Genomic DNA, 19,050 nt, shown 5'->3' on the forward strand with positions numbered 1-19,050 from the left:
AGACATCTGTTTAAGTTGCATTTCATGTGTTTTGTGGCAACTACTTTTTCTTTAGACTTTTAGCACCATATGCGCGGTCTCGAATCAATCGTGCATTGTGCTCCCAAAGGTCACAACTCAACCATAAATGGCACGATTATTGTTTTCCGATCGACTTACGATTACATTTTTTCATTGTTTTGGTTTCTTAGGAAAATATAATGTAGTTCTGTCACCACTGAATTGAACATATGCAAAATCAAGTTGGATTTTAGTAAAAGATATACATTGTGATGTTTGAGCAAAATAACACAAATGTTTTAAATAGAAATTGCAAAAAATGGTTTGCAAAAAATTGTTAACGAAACCAATGGTGGTGGCAAAACCAACAGTATAGTGTCAAAGATAAGAGGTTATTTAAATAGGCCCTTCAAAGGACAGATCTTCTACGCGTAAGTGTTAAAGATAAAGAAAATCTCAAAATTGGTAACAACGTTTTTTATTTATTTAAAAAATCGTAAAATATAAGTTTCTTACAAAGCAGCATAAGGCAAGTAGTCTGGATGGTATTGTGGACCAGGGATGACATACTGGGCACTTGGTTGACTGATGTAGACATTTGGGTAGTTGTTATAACCGATGCGTAAGTACTCCTGATTCAGGGTATTGATGTGTTGAGCACGAGCTGCAGCAACCTCTGGAGTGTACTGTACTTGGACGGGAAGTTGTCCAACGATGGGTTGAGGTAGGACATTAAGACCACGAAGAGCTCTTTGGTATGCTTCCAAGTGTTCAGCTCTAGCTACCTTGACCTCTGGTGTATCATCAATTGGAACACTTGCTGGAGCTATTTCAATGCTACCAACATTCTGTACAGTTTCTGGAGCTTGAGGGATGTTCGATCCGGAAGCCACAAATCCATTGTGCTTATCAGCTGTGTAACTGACTGTTTGAACTTCTCCATTGGCATCAACGTAACGATATGCTCCTCGGACAACTCCTTCAGCCGAACGTTCTTCCTGTCGAGCTAGACGACCGTCATTGAAACCAAAGTGATAAGCACCTTGTTCGTTACTGGTAGAGAAATCATTCTCTCGAAGCTTGAGTGAAATGTCAGCTGAACATAAAACAACTGCAGAAACAAAGAAAATAGCTGTGAAAGTCTTCATGATTTTTAGAATTTAGAAATTTCGAGAATATTAAGAACTGTGTAAATTGAAGAAGATTGTTCGACTGATGACATTTAGATGGCCCACTGACCTTTTATAGTTTGAAATTCTATTAATGATTTGGAAATACTTGTTAAGTAATTAGGAAAACTTCTAGTTTAGAAACTGGTTGATTGTAACGTTCAAAACTTACCTGCATTTTTTGGCACAAGTTTTCATTGCAGTATGGGAAGTATTTTCAACTATAAAACCTCGCTAAATTCTCAAAATGTCATCAGTCAATTAATCTTCTTCCATTAACACAGTTCCTACTTTTCTGCAAACTATCATGAAGACTTTTACTGCAATTTTATTTGTTGCTTCAATTGCTGTATGTTCAGCCGATATTTCCCTTAAATTAAGGGAGAACGATTTTTCCACGAGTAACGAAAATGGAGCATATCGTTTTGGTTTCAATGACGGTCGTCTAGCTCGACAGGAAGAACGTTCGGCTGAAGGAGTTGTCCGAGGAGCATATCGTTACGTTGATGCCAATGGAGAAGTTCAGACAGTCATTTACACAGCTGATAAGCACAATGGATTTGTGGCTTCTGGATCGAATATCCCTCAAGCTCCAGAACCTCTACAGAATCGTGGTAACATCGAAGTAGTTCCAGCAAGTGCTCCAATTGATGATACACCCGAAGTAAAGGCAGCTAGAGCTGAACACTTGGAAGCATACCAACGAGCTCTTCGTGGACTTAATGTCCTTCCCCAACCAATCGTTGGACAACTTCCCGTCCAAGTACAATACACTCCAGAGGTTGCTGCAGCTCGTGCTCAACACATTAATGCCCTAAATCAGGAATACTTACGCATCGGTTATAACAACTATCCACTTGTATATGCCAGTCAACCAAGAGTCCAGTATGTCATCCCTGCTCCACAATACCATCCAGACTACTTGCCTTATGCTGCTTTGTAAGAAGTCTAAAATGTTTTTATTTCGATGAAATAAAATTTAAACTTTGTTGAAAAAATGTAAGTTTATTTATTTTGTTTGGCCATGACTCGCCTGTTAACGTCTTTTACAACAAACTAAAATAAAATGTTTACAAACAATTTGTTTGGTTTATTTCAACAATTTTTGTTTTGGTTCAAAGAAATTAAGGTGTGGAGTTACACTTACTTAAATAACAAGATCATAAAAATTAAATGAACTTTAATGATGGTGATTCTTGCTTCAGGGTATATTTCTTTGTATTTCTATGTTAGGAACACTAAGTGGTAATTTGTTTGTGGTTTAAGTTAAAACCAAATAAAAAAAGAAGGAAGAATTAACCGCACTTCTGGTACCAACCTACCTTCATTGTATTTCCGACACTTAATTTACCTTTTTAATAGTCGAATAATTTGAAAATTAGCACCAAGATTTGTAACAAATTTGGTTTATGTATGAAACAACATTCCAGAGATTTTTTATTTGCCGGAAATACTTGATGTGGTTTTTGTTTTCATTTGGGTTTCATTTAAATTAGCGCAAGAGGTCAAATGCTCCGACTATTACAATTCCAAATGTTTTATGTCGTTAGTTTTAAAAAGGCAGGCAAACCATTTGTACCTGATTTGCAACTAAAATAAGTGACCACAAACATTATTTTTAACATAAGTTTCTTTGTGGCGTAGAAAGATCAAATATATGATCAATCAATTAAGACGTTTAGAGAAGATTGAGTTCCTAAGTGTTATTTTCAAAAATTGAATAATCTGACAGAAAAGTGGTAGAACGAAATTGATAAGACCTTCAACCTCCTAAACGACCAATACGGAAATTACACAAAGATGCTGGGCGCTTTTTATAGTTTTTCGTATCAGCAAGATTTTGAAACAATAATGTTAAGACTTTTTTTTAGAGTTATAGAACTTTAAATTGGCAATACTATTTTATATGGCAGCCATTTTGTCAGTTGTTAAGTGGCTTATTTTCAGTTGAGATAGACACATTATCATGAATACGCTATCACTTTGAACAACGCTTCCAAATTGAACAAATTTTTTTTCGAAAATCATGGTTCATTTCAAAATACTCTTCGACCAAAATTTTGTTTCACAATGAAACTTACTTTTGGTTGATATAAACGCAATAAAAAAGAGGCTGGGATACACCCTGATAATTTTCAATCCATGCCCATCTTTGGATTTTTTCAATGCTTTAACAAAATATTAATATCTACTTTAACAAATTTTTGTGAGAAGATAAGATATGATTATTTGAAATCAATATCATTCTATGTTCTCTTACCAGTTTTTTGTAATTTTTGTAGGTGTTTTGTAAAAAAAAGTTGTCAATTGAATTTTTCTAAAAAATTTAACTAAAAGTAAGCAAAAAATATTTTGCATATGATAAAATAAGTTTGATTTCCATATCTGTATTTTTAGTCGAAAAATTTGTCATCAATTTTGGCAACGTTTTTTGAAAGTTTCTATTTGTTATAAAAAGAAGCTGGAATGCGACCCACACTGATAACTTCCCATCCCGTCTGGTGATTTGTCTTGCTTAAAAGAATTGTAGGTTTTCGTGTTTTTTTTTAAGTTGTCAGTTGAAGTATTCTTAAAAATATAAAAATTACCAACTATATTTTTCATATAATGTAAAAGTCTTATTTCAAAATCTAGTTTTGTTAAATACATTTTTAGTCGAAAACAAGTTTTTATTAATTTTAGTAGCATTTCTTAAATTTCTATAATTTGGACGCATAAAATTAATTTGAGAGATATCAAGAACCGAACATCAATTTTTACCAAATTTGGGTTCTACTTTTTGTAGATTTAATTTTTTATGAAAAAACGGACTGTTGGATTTGATACAAAAACTACTAAATATTGAACAAATATTTTCTGTGAAATAAAAAAGTTTAAAGAAAATAATTTTTTTAATTTTTGAAAAGCTATTTGAGTCGAAAGTAAATTTTTACCAAGTTTTAGTATTATGTTTTTAGTTTTTGTAAAAAAAACTGTTAATAATATTTTTATCAAAATTTTTAAAAATGTTGACAACAAGTAGTTTAAAGTCAATTTCTGAAAGTTTTTAAAAGAAATTTGAGTCGAATATGTATTTTGTTTAGGTTTTTATTCTTTGTAAATGTTGAAAACAATATTTCTTATAAAATAAAATAAGTGGGAAACCAAAATCTCAAATTTTCGAAAAGATATTTAAATCGATAATCAATTTTTACGATCTTTTGTTAAATTTTCTTTTAAGTTTTTATTTTTTGTAAAAAAAAAACTGTAGATTCGATTTTTCTCAAAATAAAGTCAATATTGACAACAATATTTTTTAATAGATAAAAGTAGTTTAAAGCCAATTTCTCAGAGATTTGAAAAGGTATTTGAGTGAAAAATCCATTTTTACCAAGTTTGAGTAATGTGTTTTGTAGGTTTTTATTTTTTGTAAAAAAAACTGTCAATTAGATTTTACTCAATATTTTACTTAATGTTGACAACAATATAATGTTTAAAAAATAAAAGTAATTTAAATCCAATATCTCAAAATTTTTAAAAAGATATTTGAGTCGAATATGTATTTTATTTTGTTTTTTATTTTTTTGTAAAAAACTGTCAATGCAATATTTCTTATAAAATAAAATTGGTTGGAAACCATAATCTCAAATGTTTGAAAAGATATTTTTGTCAAACATCAATTTTTACCAACTTTTTTTAAATTTTCTTTTAAGTTTTTATTTATTGTAAGAAAAAGGTGTTAAGAAACGTTATTTTTCGTTGCACAAAACTGTTTTGGAGATAAAATCATTTTTTATTCGTAAAAATTTTGACGTGACAATTTGGACAATTGGATTTTTTCAAAAAAATTACTTGTTTGGTATCACGTTACAATAAATTATACAAAATTTAATTCAAGCCTCAAGCGTTATTGGTTCGTTAGATATTTATTTAAAATGTTCACCTTTTTTCTAAATTGCTATGTTAAAAAAAAACACCCACGCAATTTTCTTGAGAGTCTTTTTTGCCTTCTTATGGGAAGTTAATAAATTTTAGCCTGTTGTTATTTAGTTTAACAAATGTATTTTGTAAACAAAAACGGGACTGTCGGATTTAAAAAAAAACGGCATCTTGGAAGTCGGGATTTAAAAACTTTTTTTTCGAGATTTTTTAAAAGCGATACGCATCTGTTAAAACCGTTTTTCTTCGTTGCACAAACACATTTTGGAGATACAATTATTTGTTGTTGCTCAAATATTCGAGGTGACAAATATTTTTTTAATTTTTTTGATTCATAAAAAAACATTAATCGGATTTTTTTCCTAAAATATGTTTCTTTGATATCACTTTACAACATATAATATCGTCGTCGATCTATTAAAACTCCCTAAGTCCATTTTTTGTGTTTTGAGATATTTGCATTAAAAGTAATCAATATGCAAATTAATAGATTTTGGGAGTTTTAATTCTTTATAATTTAAAAATGGTGCATCGTTAAACTTAGGGAGTTTTGAAAAAATATAAATTTTGTCATTTGCATAAACTTAATGCATTTATTTCATTTTTGAGGATAATGGACTTAGGGAATTTTCATAGAACGACGACGATATAAAATATCACTCAAGTCTCTTGCGTTATTGCTTCCTGCGAAATTTTTAATTAACCAAAATTTGTACCTAGTTTTTAAATCGCTATAGTAAAAAAACAACATTCAATTAAATTAAATTGGGTGGCGCAACAGTCCGTTTGAGAACTAGAGCCTAGTGACTGACAACTCTTAACCATTCCTGTTTGCGAGTACTGTTTTCAGGAATACAAGTGACCTACAGTTTTAAGCCGAATCCGAACGGCAAATTTGAGAAAGCACTTTTCATGACAAGAATTACTCTTAGAGAATTTGTCAGTTCCTCACAAGAGGCAGTACCCGTGAAAAAACTGTAGGTGGCATAGTCAGGGATCGAACCCAAGACCTCTCGCATGACAGTCCATCGCACTTTTTTTTAAATATATTTTTGTTAATTCATTTTTAAACCTATCTTAAAGCTAGACAAAAATTCATAAAACTAGCCTAATTATCCATAACTTACAACTAACTTAATGGTCCCATGCGGACACTCTAAGTTAAACTATAACACTAACTACTAATGCCTTTCGGCCCTAAGATCTATTTTACTTTATTTAAATTTTATTTATTTTAGTATTTATTTTAAATTAAAAAAAAAAACTAATATTAATATCTCTTTTTATTTTTACTTAAAACTACTTAAAATAAGGTCCTTAAATAAAACTTAAAGCTAACTGAAACCACCTATTCTACCTATAAACTACTTAAAACTAGAACAACCACAGCAGCAAATCTAACGTTTTTTGTTCTTATATTTTACTGTCTTTTTATGTTTTTTTTTTTATTTTTTATTATATACTTTTTTTTCCATTTTTTTTTTGTTTTTTTTATTTTAATTTTTTTTTTTGTACTTTTTTGTGTGCCACCATGCCTATTCTACTTAAAACTAAACCCTAAAACTATAAAAAAAAAGTATGTAAGCCGGCCAAGGCTTAAAACCCCATCCCGACTGCCCACTATCAAGTGCCGATTGAAGCCACCAAAACTGGTTCTCCTGCTTCACCCTATCATTTCGGTCCCGTTCGGACACAGCCCTACTGAACCGAAAGAGCTATGCTCCAATTTGTGCCATGACGTCCAAAATTGTACAGGAGTCGCCTATCCACGGTTATTCGTCTAACGTGGTAGAATAATGGAACTGCCAATCTATCCTGTATCAGACCGCATCTGTCTAGAAAGAGGAATGCCTCTAGTGGAATGAAGTCGCTCAAGCGTGCACTTTTAAAATACTCGTCATTCGGATAGAACGCCCCGAAAATTAAATTGTTGGTCGAAGTCATAGCTTTTGCAATGTGACCTCGAACGAGTTTTATCACGAAATTGTCAATTCTGTTGATTCGAGCCCCGTTGTATAGGACCTCGTTGGAATAGTAATGCACATAAGAAGATTCGGCTGTTCGATATAAGCCGGTACAGCATCTGGGAAGGGGCAACGTTGAACCACACAGGACAACCATAAACGATCATTGGCCGTATGAGGGCCATGTAGCAAATTACCTTCACTCTGGGGTCAAGCCGACTGCTAAAAATCAGCCGTTTCGTCAGAGCGAAGGCTCCTCTGGCCCTGGTCAGAGCAGCATTTATATGTCTGTCGAAATATAAATACTGATCTAACCAGATACCGAGGTACTTCACTACACTTTTATTCGCTAATGGCTGACCGTGAAGATCAACGATGACCATCTTGCTCCAATTCTTGCACGTTACCCTCGTGGCCCTAGCCAACGGAGTCCGGAACAGAATTGTCTCCGACTTCTGGACATTTATTTTCAGTTTCCAGTCATCGCAATGTCGCTGATTCTTTTCGAAATCACGCTGCAAGAGAATTCTAATAACCTCAATCTTTCGGGGCGTTCTATATGCAATTAGATCGTCGGCGTACGCAATTACCTTTGTAAGACTACCTATCAGATCGCTATTGTAAATGCTGAAGAGAATCGGCGAATTCACCGCTCCCTGTTGAAGACCATTTTTAATTAAGAATGTTACATTGCCACTTTTGACAACAAACTTTCTACCGTTAAGCATATCATAAAGTATATACAACAATAGCTTGCTTATGCCAAGCCTGCTCAGTTTTAGGTAAAGACGCTCTAACCATACGGTGTCAAAGGCCTTTTCCAAATCAACCAGAACAGCACCTGTGCATTGTTGTTTTGATTTATTCCATTGGATATCAGAAACGAGTTTAGACGCAGCATGAATTGTGTCATGACCCGCCTTGAACCCGAGCTGTTTATCCGGAATTATTTTTTTGTCCGCAGCCCACTTCCTATTAATGATCGGAAGAAGACTTATCGACCGAAGATTTGGCGGGTTGGAGTTGTCCTTTCCCTTTTTCGGGAGAGGATGAACCACAGCGGTCTTCCAATGCACTGGATAATATGCATTATTAAGTGCATTGTTGAAGAGTGTGGTGTAAATGTCAATAGCATTTGACATTTGAAGTCGATATCTTTACGGATGAAAAGAATGTCAACATTTTCAATTCGACTGATCGGACCGAGTACAATAATTTCCTATGAGAAGTTAATGAAACATCCAACTGATTTGAATTGGAGAATTTATCTTACGTTAACAACAAATATTTTGCATAGAATGAAATCAATACTTTCGTCTATTCTCAAAATATTCGATTTGAACTTCACTTTTACCACTTTTTACAACCATCATGTGCAAGAGTGGTGGTTTCAGAAAGACATGTCCCACAGCTCGTGCCACTACTGATTTATTGAAGGAAACTTTTTGAAGCTGCATACTTTCGCATTACAGAATTTTTGTTAGCAACCCACAAATAATAAAATGATAAAATTACAAATGTAAGTCCATACATTAACACACAAAGACTAATCATTACTAAAGTCAAGCATTCCTTAAATTCAAATTATATGCATGACTTATATCAAGCCAATCGCTTAACGCTGCATGTTTAAGAGTGGGTAAATTTCAACTCAACATTTATTCATGTGATAACAAAAAATATTGTTGACCAAAGCGGAACTAAAACAAATCTAACATAATACTACATCCAAAAGTTTAGCGTTCTTACGTATTTACGACCACATTATGATGAGGAAAAATAATTAACTTCATCATTTTATGCAATGAGGTTCAGATTCAAACACAGATAGAGTCATATGTTCCTATACACTACCCTCCCTATGACGTAATTTGCTTGTTTTAAGATGAAAACTATCTACGTGTCGGTTATATATATAAAGGTACTATAGCTTGTTGGTCGCTGTCACGGTCCAATACCACAATAGGAACGAGTCTCTATTTCAAAAACCAGACATTTATGTTAATTTTAGTCAAATTGTGATTTGGAAGCGTTTAGGTCGATAAAGTCCATCATATCGTCATGCGATACAAAACCAAAGCCAAAGCCCCTAATGTCTTGTTGGAACATACCTTTAGACTATAAGAACAACGCAAGGCTACGGGAAAATCGCAACATTTTGCGAATTGTTTATATTTTTGTTTGTTTCTCATTCGTTTTTAAGAGTCGGCTTAAGTCCACTGAGTTATTGTCCAATTGTTTGAAAGAATCCATGAGGAAAAGTTTTGAATCCCCCTGAGATGGTGGTAAGATCTTTATAAAAGAGGTTAGTGGTGGCAAGTTTTGGCACAGTTTCGAATTGTGGATTACCAAAGAAACAGTGTAAAGAAGTGTTTAAAAAATGTTAAGAATTATTGTGAGTTTTCATTTGCTTTTAATAAGTTTGACCAAAAAAAATATAAGACTCCATCATCCTTTTAGATCCTTGTTTTAACAACTGTGACCTTAGCATTAGCTCGTCCTAGCTACTTGCACACTTCTGTCGTTCCATATGGATACGCATTGGAACCCCAGGTAGTTGGACATACGTTGCATTCTATTCCGACAGCGGTATCTCATCAAAGTCAAACTATTGTACACGAGAAGCGTCCGTATTTAAGACCAATTGTTGAACACGTCCCAGTGCCAGTGTTGAACTCTTATGCAGTACCATCAGAAATAGTATCCTCACCGTACTACAATGGTTGGGGAAGTGGGTATGGTGGTTTTAGGACTGCATCAGCATACGGAGGAGGTTGGAACCAGTGGTAGATTTTACATTTTTCTTCAATTTTTTTAAATAAAATAAAGTGAATTATGTAAAAAATCAAAAAGTGTTTGTGTTTCTTTTGTGGAATCAAAAATATCAGTGATTGTAAAATTAGCGACGAAATAAGTCCAATGGATCAAAAAGAATTAAGAATGTCTTTGAAATTTTCAAGAACTATCAAAAAATGATGAGTTCACAAAAATTAAATATTGTTGAAAAAATTTGGATATAAAATAGAGGCACAAAAAGAAATTAACGGTATAAGCCCTTACGGTAATTTTTCTTCACATAATTGATTTCACTTGAAAATTTTTCTATTTTTTAAATAAAATTTTAAATATTGAAAACTCAGTTATTTCAATAAATATTCTTGCTTACATTTTCTTCTACTCATTTTTCGATCAAAATTTATTCCGCAAAAGGCAGATAGCAAACGTAATTTTGTTCACAATGGTCGTATGACAAAAATACTAACTTGCTGTTGAAGCTTTGAAAAATTGGAGTTTTTAAACCTTAGTTACAAGGGCATTCGAAAGAGCTTAATTAATTTAGCTCCAGGCCCATACATACTTATAAAAATGTTGGGTCCATTTTGTTGTTCACAATTTTTATCACAGTCGCATTTAATGGGATTCAAATTTAGGTCAAAATTTTGACAACCTCAACATTCTTCGGTCAATAGTCTATTTTCAGTATTGTTTTTTATAAGTTTAAGATCCAAATATAATGTTTAAAATATTCTTTTGCAAAATTAACCAAATAAGAAAAAATAAAAAAGATAGTGTTTAATATTTAAAAAAATGTTCCTTAAAACAGATTTTTTTTAAATATTCGAACAATTTACCAATGCTTATATTTTTGTTTATTGACTCTAATGTAATACAAACTATTCAAAATCAAATTTCAGCCCATTTCGATTCGCTATAAGAATGTTTTTGAACATCTTTAAGTTGACTTTCTACTCAAAAAAGTAAATTAAAAAGCAAATTACATTTTTTCCTAGATCAATAAAAAAAATAAAGCAGATTCTTGTTACAGAAAATTAAACGAAAGTTTAATTTTGACCCACTCTTCAATTTGTTTTTCCAAAAATAAATATGGACGCGGGAAATATTAATTTATATTTTTGTTTAGTTGAGTATTTGATTCCGTAAGAAATAAATATTATGTTTCTTTCCAATTTAATTACTTACTTACTTAACTAGGGCCTCACCCAACAAACTTCTCCATCTAGCTCGGTCCCTAGCTATATGTCTCCAGTTTCGTGCTCCAAGTTGGGTGAGGTCACCTTCCACTTGTGCGCGCCACCTGATCCGCGGTCTTCCTCTACTGTGCTGTCCTGTGGGTGTTCATTCGAAGACTTTCCGGTTGAGTATTGGTTTCTATGCGCTCTAGTGACCCAGATATCCTAGTCGTTGGACTTTTACCCTTCTGGCAAAGTCTACTTTGCTGTACAGCTCGTCGTTCCATTTTCTCCTCCACTCCCCTTCGATGCATACGGGCCCGTAGATCACCTGAAGATCTTTCCTCTCGAAACGACCCAAGGTGCTTCTCCTCTTTGGTCATAGGCTATGCTCTGCACCGCATAGCAGAACGGGGATGACTTCGAAAGAGGACTTAGCTACTCAATTGCTTTCTTAGCCGAAAACAACAGCCTTTAACAAGAGTTATTCTTCGTTTGGTCTCAGCGCTGATGTTTTCTTCTGCGTTCATAGTGAAGCGTAGGTAAACGAAGTCCTTAACAACTTCAAAGTTACGTCTGTTGATGGTGACGTTTTGACCGAGACGTCAATGTTGTAAGTCCTTTCTTGATGACAGCATGTACTTTGTTTTGCCTTTATTAACCATTAAACCTATTTTTGCCGCCTCTGATTCAATACTCACAAAATCACCGTTGACATCAAGCTGAGTTCTTCCGATTTAGTCAGTGTCATCAGACAGACTTTTGAAAGATAGTGCCTTTAGTGTTGACGTGAGAGCTCTGTACTATTCAGGTCGATGTTAAAAAAATCGCATGACAGCGCATCAACTTGTCTAAAATCTTTTTTGACATCGTAAGGGTCTGTTTAGTTGCTTCCAACCTTTATAGAGTACCGAAAATTCTCCATCCTGCAAAAATGGATGAATTTGGCAGGGATGCCAAAACAAGACAGGCGACCTTTAAATAGATTAATAGATATGGCGGGTATAGATTTTATGTTCTTGGTTTTCTTCCAGAATCTGGCGTAATGTGAATATTTAAGGACGATTATAGGTTAGGTTAAAGTGGCTGCTTGGAATGGAGTAGGACACACACTTGGTACAGTTTAGTTTATTGGCCTATTTTGATACCAGATAAATCTCAAGACTTTCTTTTGAGCTCAACGAAACTAGTTTGAGTTCTTTACGAAACGTGAAAGACTGATTCTGTTAGTATGGTAAAGATCGTTTAGATTGTTGTAGAACAATTCTCCTTGGTAGTTCATGCGTTTTTGAGCTAAAGCAAGGCATGTACATACACAGAACATGAAGATCTGTTTTCTCCTCTTTTTCATTTCAACAGCTTTTGCAAAAATGATTTTAGACAGTGTCCGGTTTTACGCCAGTTATCAAGCTTATAAGTAATCTGCTAAGAGATAGCAAGCGCCCTATGTGTCTTAAATCTAGCTTAGGACAGATGTTTCTCGTGACGATTATAACATGGGAAATAGTTGACGTATAAAACCAAGTGTTATTTGGCTTTTGGAACCACTTGAAAACTTTATTCTAAACAAAACAATATTTTTCCAAACATAAACTAATCAAAAAATTTTCCCTTTGATTAAATGAACTGCAAGTCAATGAATTCGACAATTTTCAAAAGAAGGATATTTTTGTATCTTAATTTCCTGAACAAAAACATTGGAGTACAATCTAATTTCAATGTGTTGAATCTAAACTTGAAAATTCGTGTTTATTTAAATAACAAACCCCACAAAACCTTTCATAATAATTATGACCATTTCAAAAATAAGAATGTTCTATTTATATGGATAATTTTTGTTTTTATTTATTTAAGAATTATTTACATTGTTGTTTAGAATTTGCGTATATTTTCCGTCCTGAAACCGTTCGATTCTTCAAAATTAGAACACCTACCATCCGCCTGAGGTGTATCCATAAGGAGATGCATAATGAATTGGTGATGCATGAGCATAGGATAAATGTGGGGCAGAATAAGCCAATGGAGAGCTAACAATTGGAGATGAGTAGGATGTGTGCAAAACTGGAGCTGAATATGTCTTCAAAACTGGAGCAACAATTGGTTGCACAACGTGAGCTGAACCATGCACAACAGAGGAGCTCTGGTGAGATACAGCAGTTGGGATACTCTTCACAATCGTTCCAACACTAGCCAGACCATGTTGGTGCACAAGAGGGGATGAATAAACCACTGGGGATGAATGTAAGAGACCTGGACGAGCAGCAGCTACGGCAAGGAGAGCAGACAATACCACCTGCAATACAACAGAAAAACAAGGATATTCAAAATCAAAGCAATTAAAATAATATATTTAAACTTTTTCATACCAATTTGAACATTTTGTTTGGTTTTGGTTTTGTTGTTGTTGATGTCAAAGGAGGTCTGTATTGAATGGCAGAACTAACGAACTGAATATCTTAACCAAAGAACACAAGTTCTTTTATACTTTAAAACTAAATCAAAACTTTAATCAACATTAAATTAATTAATTTAAACTCAATCAAATAAATAATAAATTTATAATAATGCAACATTGGAAAGGGGCATAATATCATTATTATTCAGCGGTGTAATCTGTTCCGTTCTCTCTTTCGCTGATGGTCTCTGCAATGCGCCTTGGTTTACTATCGTTACAATCTGTGGTCAAAGACGATCCGCATGAGTAGCCCAAGTTCGAAATAATAATAATCCTCTCACTCTTGCTTTTGATTCAATTAAAATTAATTACCAAACGAAAATTACTTTCAATTCAATATCATATCAAAAGTCAGTTTTTATATTGTGAGTGAGTTGGAATTGTGATTGTGACCTTGAAAACGCATAATTCTCGCAGCTCGTTTGCGGTAAAAGAGCTTTGTAACCCACAATCGAAGTGGTTTTTGGTCTGGGTTTGGGTTTGGCCGGTAATTAGCTTTATACCTAACCTATGATATCAAAAGGTATAATGGTCGAAGATTGAATACCATCACACGAATGTTGTATGCGTGTTGGATGTTTTGTTTGTTTGTACAGGGAAAGAAGTTGACTTGATATTTTCTTAGCCTCCAAATTGTTATAAGCCAGATGTTAATTGTTCTTTGATGAAGAAAAAAGATATGTTGTAAGGGGAATTTCTTAAGGGCTTGGAAGTTGAATTTTATTATTAACGCGATTACGAAGCTTCATATTCTAAACTGTATTAAAAACTATTTAAAAAAGTGTTATTAGTAGAAACAATTTTAAAAAAGAGGCTGGTTTGCAACCCACACTGATAACTTCCCATCCCGTCTGTCGATACGTCTTGCTTAAAAGTTTGTCTATATGTACTCGTATGAATTTTTACCAAAAAGCTACTTGAGTCGAAAGTACATTTTTACCAAGTTTTATTAATTTTTTTAAGGTTTTTAATTTTTTGTACAAGAACTGTCAATTCGATTTTTTCAAAATTTGACTGAATGTTGAAAACAATATTTCTTATAAGATAAAATTAGTTTGAAGCCAATACCTACAATTTTTGAAAAAATATTTGAGTCGAAAATCAATTTTTACCAACTTTTATAAATTTTTTTTAGGTTTTTATTTTTTGTAAAAAACTATCAATTTAAAAACAATATTTCTTATAAAATAAAATAAGATTAAAGCCCAAAATTCAAGTTTTTGAAAAAATATTTGAATCGATATTCAATTTTTACCAATTTTGAGTAATGTTTTCTTTGGATTTTTATTTCTTATAAAAAAACGGTTAATTCGATTTTTCTCAAAATTTTATCAGATGTCAAAAACATTATTCTTCGTTGCAGCAAAATTGTTTTGGAGATGAAATCATATTTTAGTCTTAAAATTTTGAAGGTGACACATTTTTTTTTTCAGTTTTTTGATTTATAAGAAATTCTAGGGACCTTGAAACGTCGAGAAATGTCAAAATTTTCAATATGACAAATCGGACCTATTACAATAATCTCCTATGGGAAGTTAAAAAAGAGACTGGTATGCAACCCACACTGATAGCTTCAAATTCCGTCTGTCGATTTGTCTCGGTTAAAAGTTTGTAGGTTTTCGTGTCGGGTTAAAAAATTTGTAAGTTGAATCATTGTTAAAAATTTTAAAATTACCAACAATATTTTTAATAAAAAGAAATAGTTTCTTAAATAGATTTTTAGTCGAAAACAAATTGTTACCAATTTAAGTAGCATTTCTTAAATTTTTACAAATTGGATGAATGAAAATAATTTGAGAGATATCAAGAAACGAACATCAATTCTTACCAACTTTGCGTAGATTTTATTTTTTTATAAAAAAAACGGACTGTTGAATTTTCAAAAAAAAAAAACTATAATGAATATCGAAAACAATATTTTCTGTGGAATAAAAAAAGTTTGAAGACAATATTTTTAATTTTTAAAAAGCTATTTGAGTCGAAAGTAAATTTTGACGAAGCTTTTTTCAATTTTTTGTTTAGGTTTTTTATTTTTTTTGTAAAAAAACTGTCAATACGATTTTTATCAAAATTTTACTAACTGTTGACAACAATGTTAGATAAAAGTAGTTTAAAGCCAACATCTCAAACTTTTGAAAAGATATTTTAGAGTGATTTTTTACCAACTTTTATTAGTTTTTTTGTTTAGGTTTTTAATTGTTTGTAAAAAAAAACTGTCAATTCGATTTTTCTCAAAATTTTTCCGACACAATATTTCTTATACGTTAAAATTAGTTGGAAGCCATAATCTCAAATTTTTGGAAGGATATTTGATTCAAAAATCAATTTTTACGAACTTGTATTGATTTTTTTGTTTAGGTTTTTATTTTTTGTAAGAAAAACTATCGATGCGATTTTTCTCAGAAGTTTTCAAAATATTGAAATTAATATTTCTGATAACATTAAATAAGTTTGAAGCCATAATCTCAAGCTTTTGAAAAGATATTTGCGTCGAAATTCAATTATTTACATTTTTTTTTACAAAAAATAAAAACCTAAAAAAACATTTGACAAAGTTGATAAAAATTAAATTTCGACTCAAATATTATTTAAAAATTAAAAATATTGGCATCAAAATAATTTTATTTCACAGGAAATATTGCTTTGGAAATTCAGAAATTTGTTTATTAAAATCTAACTGTCGTTTATGTTTCCACCTTTATGATCTTCTTCTTCTGACAACCCTGAAAATCATAATGGTAATTACTACGACGCCCAGATCAGGTCATACTTCATTTATTATTTTATTAATTGGTGTCAAAAGCCATCACCGATGAACTGAACTAATCGCTTAATTGGTCGGATGTAGGTCGGAATGCTCAAAAACGTTACTAGTGAAATTCACATATGTATATAAAAAACATTCTTAAACGCACAAACAAAAACTATTTATGTTGTGTTTACATATTTCTTGGTTTTGGTTAAACCCACCTACGCAACCCAATGACTTGTTTTCCTGTAACTATAAGCTAATACACCTGGCTCATACAAAGTATAAGTTCAAAGAGAAATAACAAAAACTCTCAAGTTGGAACCATCGGCAGAAATTTTGACATCATAAGAACTTGTAAAAGTTAATTGTTATTTTAATCGTGAGGCCTTCATTTAAAATTCTTCTACTTTTTCCTCCAACCCATTTTTCAAGACGGCTGGTATCACGATTTGTTATTTGGTTCCTAAAAGATCAATTATGGCACAGGCTGTGAGGCATAACCAATGAACCATAGGTCCTTCAAGGCACATGTTTGTGAACTACAATAACATTGTACTCCACCTTAATTTCGAAGAAAAATGGTCCAAGGATTAAATAATCTTCAATAAAATGTAATTTTCTTTAGGTGCATGGCCTTCTTGACAATAGCCATGTCCAAGTCTCCAAGTACCGAAATTATCAGGTTTCGACTAAAATCGTTTTCACATTTAAGCAGCTCTATAATGTCCAAATTTCAAAGTGGATGGCCATGGCCATATTTCTAATTAGCTATTAGCTCCTAGCTAGTATTTTGATGTTTTTCTTATATGTTTACAACTTAGACGTAGGAAAATAATTTAAGACTGTTATACAAAAAAAAAGACTTAAAGTGTTCACATTTTATTACACCATTCCCCAAGACTTAGAGTCCGAGGCTATCAAAGTTTTTTATCTGATCTACGGTTGTGGCAAAGTCAAGTTCCATTCTTTTCATTAGCTACGAGTAACTACTAAATAATATATAAGAATTTGTTCTTGCCAATATACCCCAAAGGCAAACCGCTGTTTACAACTTCCAGGTCAGATGGTCATTTTCACGGCCACGGTCATTAGAAATTGTGCAACCGTTCGTTGCCCCAGAGCTCGGTTAAGATTTATGTTGCCGCACCTCTTGGTCCAGTTATTGCCCATTCGGTTTCACTAACTTAAACCGCGCCTCTGACTTCAACTTTAACGCCAGTGCCCCATTGCATATTGCTGCTTCACTCGCCATTGACCTACTGTTATACATGACACCACAACAAAGCTCAACAACAACAAAAACAAACTGGTTAGCCAGATACCCACTTAGAATTTTCAGATTGTTGCAGCTTTAGTTAAAGATTTATTAACAATTCTTTAGAACTTTGGTTAATCTTTATGTTAATCATATATTTATGTCGACGTTAAACCATTCATAAATGTCGTTTTTGTCAATTTTGTTAAATAGAAGTTCACATTAATTGAATCTTTTGTTTTTTCAAATTAAATTATTCGACTTCCTGGTTGGTTTAGAAAAATGTTCAGTAGGAGTTTCGTTTCGGTCATAAAATTATGTTGGATTTAATTTTGCTTGTTTTGTTGAATTAAAGAAGTTTGAGCTGAACAGTTGGGTTTTTTTCAGTAAGAGATTTTATTTAGATATTTATAATGTTTATTTTATAGACGTGAAATTGTACCATTAAAAACAATAAAACAATATCAACTAAATCTATTCTACAGCAAAGGTACAAACATATCCTTTCTATACAACTTTCAATAAAAATTCTTCCATTTGCTCTTGTGAGTCCTTGATAACTTCATGAATTCCCTCTTAAGGTTCGATTATCGACAGTAGAGCATATTCATAAATCTTACTTTTACATATCGTGAAGATGTTAAATCACAATATCTTGGCTCCCAATTTTCGTAAAATCTTTCAGAAATAACACGGAAACTGCTAGAAAAACTTTGAATGTTTGTTGAAATTACACGTTGTCCACATCAATATCTTTTAAACTCTGACCATAACAAAGAAATCAGTAACCAAATCCCGAAATCGCAACGAATTTATAGTAACAATTAATTTTTTAATAAGCATCAAAATCATTTTTCAATAAATAAGTTTCAATCACATCGTCGTGGTCGACCCAAAAAACTGTATACACCACTAACAACCCTGAGAAGGTCCTTCAGGGCTACCCAAAAGTGTCTTGAAGTTTCGGCAACTATTGCTGACCGATTTAGCAATTAATTTTTACAAGTTTAATGCGTTGTCAAAGTGTCTTCTGTCCTATTTTTAGTTTTGTCAAATGTCAAAAGATGATAGCTTCAAAAGTGAAAGCTACTCAAATATTGAGTCATTGAAATTGAAACCTCTAATTGCAAACCTATTTAGAAGACATATATTACAACTTACAACTAAAATTCAAGAAGTTTATGCTTTATTTTTTTCTATTCACACGAAAATTGAACTAATTGAAAATCCAAAATGAAGGTGCTAACTAAACTTCAAATAACTTTAACTTTCAAGTCTTATTAGCAATAAAAACAACAGCAGCTTTACATTGGAAATATAAATAACCATGCTGTAATTTCGTTACAGATCTAAATCAACTTCAAAACCAATAATGCTTTTTTCAGAATTTACATCCGCCACAGCCATTATAGAGAAGTTGTACTCTACGCAGGCGTCTTGACATCAACAAAACAACATGCGATATTTATCTTTGTTCTTAAGAATTGTAACTTGTACACTCCGTATCAAGTACCGAACATGTACCGAAGGCCAACAATAATAACTCTTTTTTGTTCCCCACTTGTC

At 32.5% G+C, this 19,050-nt stretch overlaps 4 protein-coding genes across 4 annotated transcripts; 2 read left to right on the forward strand and 2 right to left on the reverse strand.

Moving 5' to 3' along the window:
* Positions 1–456: 456 nt before the first annotated feature.
* Positions 457–1,216, reverse strand: LOC129946796 (cuticle protein-like). The gene has a single exon (XM_056057129.1). It carries the CDS (start codon positions 1,146–1,148, stop codon positions 513–515), a length of 636 nt encoding a protein of 211 aa, XP_055913104.1. The 5' UTR covers positions 1,149–1,216; the 3' UTR covers positions 457–512.
* Positions 1,217–1,419: 203 nt separating this feature from the next.
* LOC129946795 (cuticle protein-like) lies at positions 1,420–2,251 on the forward strand. Its single transcript, XM_056057128.1, has one exon. The coding sequence runs from the start codon at positions 1,477–1,479 to the stop codon at positions 2,110–2,112; it is 636 nt and encodes a 211-aa protein (XP_055913103.1). The 5' UTR covers positions 1,420–1,476; the 3' UTR covers positions 2,113–2,251.
* Positions 2,252–9,275: 7,024 nt separating this feature from the next.
* Positions 9,276–9,903, forward strand: LOC129946800 (uncharacterized). The gene is made up of 2 exons (XM_056057132.1): positions 9,276–9,446; positions 9,512–9,903. The coding sequence occupies exons 1-2, from the start codon at positions 9,432–9,434 to the stop codon at positions 9,839–9,841; spliced, it is 345 nt and encodes a 114-aa protein (XP_055913107.1). The 5' UTR covers positions 9,276–9,431; the 3' UTR covers positions 9,842–9,903.
* Positions 9,904–12,836: 2,933 nt separating this feature from the next.
* Positions 12,837–13,550, reverse strand: LOC129946799 (retinin-like). The gene is made up of 2 exons (XM_056057131.1): positions 13,389–13,550; positions 12,837–13,315 (listed from the first exon to the last, which is right to left on the reverse strand). The coding sequence occupies exons 1-2, from the start codon at positions 13,398–13,400 to the stop codon at positions 12,953–12,955; spliced, it is 375 nt and encodes a 124-aa protein (XP_055913106.1). The 5' UTR covers positions 13,401–13,550; the 3' UTR covers positions 12,837–12,952.
* Between the last annotated feature and the right edge of the window lie 5,500 nt (positions 13,551–19,050).

The sequence above is a fragment of the Eupeodes corollae genome, chromosome 2 (genome assembly GCF_945859685.1).
Source record: "Eupeodes corollae chromosome 2, idEupCoro1.1, whole genome shotgun sequence".
NCBI classification, from domain to species: Eukaryota; Metazoa; Arthropoda; class Insecta; order Diptera; family Syrphidae; genus Eupeodes; species Eupeodes corollae.

Bases quoted from the DNA above. Each gene is read 5' to 3' on its own strand.
- LOC129946796 (XM_056057129.1), bottom strand. From the start codon at position 1,148: ATGAAGACTTTCACAGCTATTTTCTTTGTTTCTGCAGTTGTTTTATGT.
- LOC129946795 (XM_056057128.1), top strand. From the start codon at position 1,477: ATGAAGACTTTTACTGCAATTTTATTTGTTGCTTCAATTGCTGTATGT.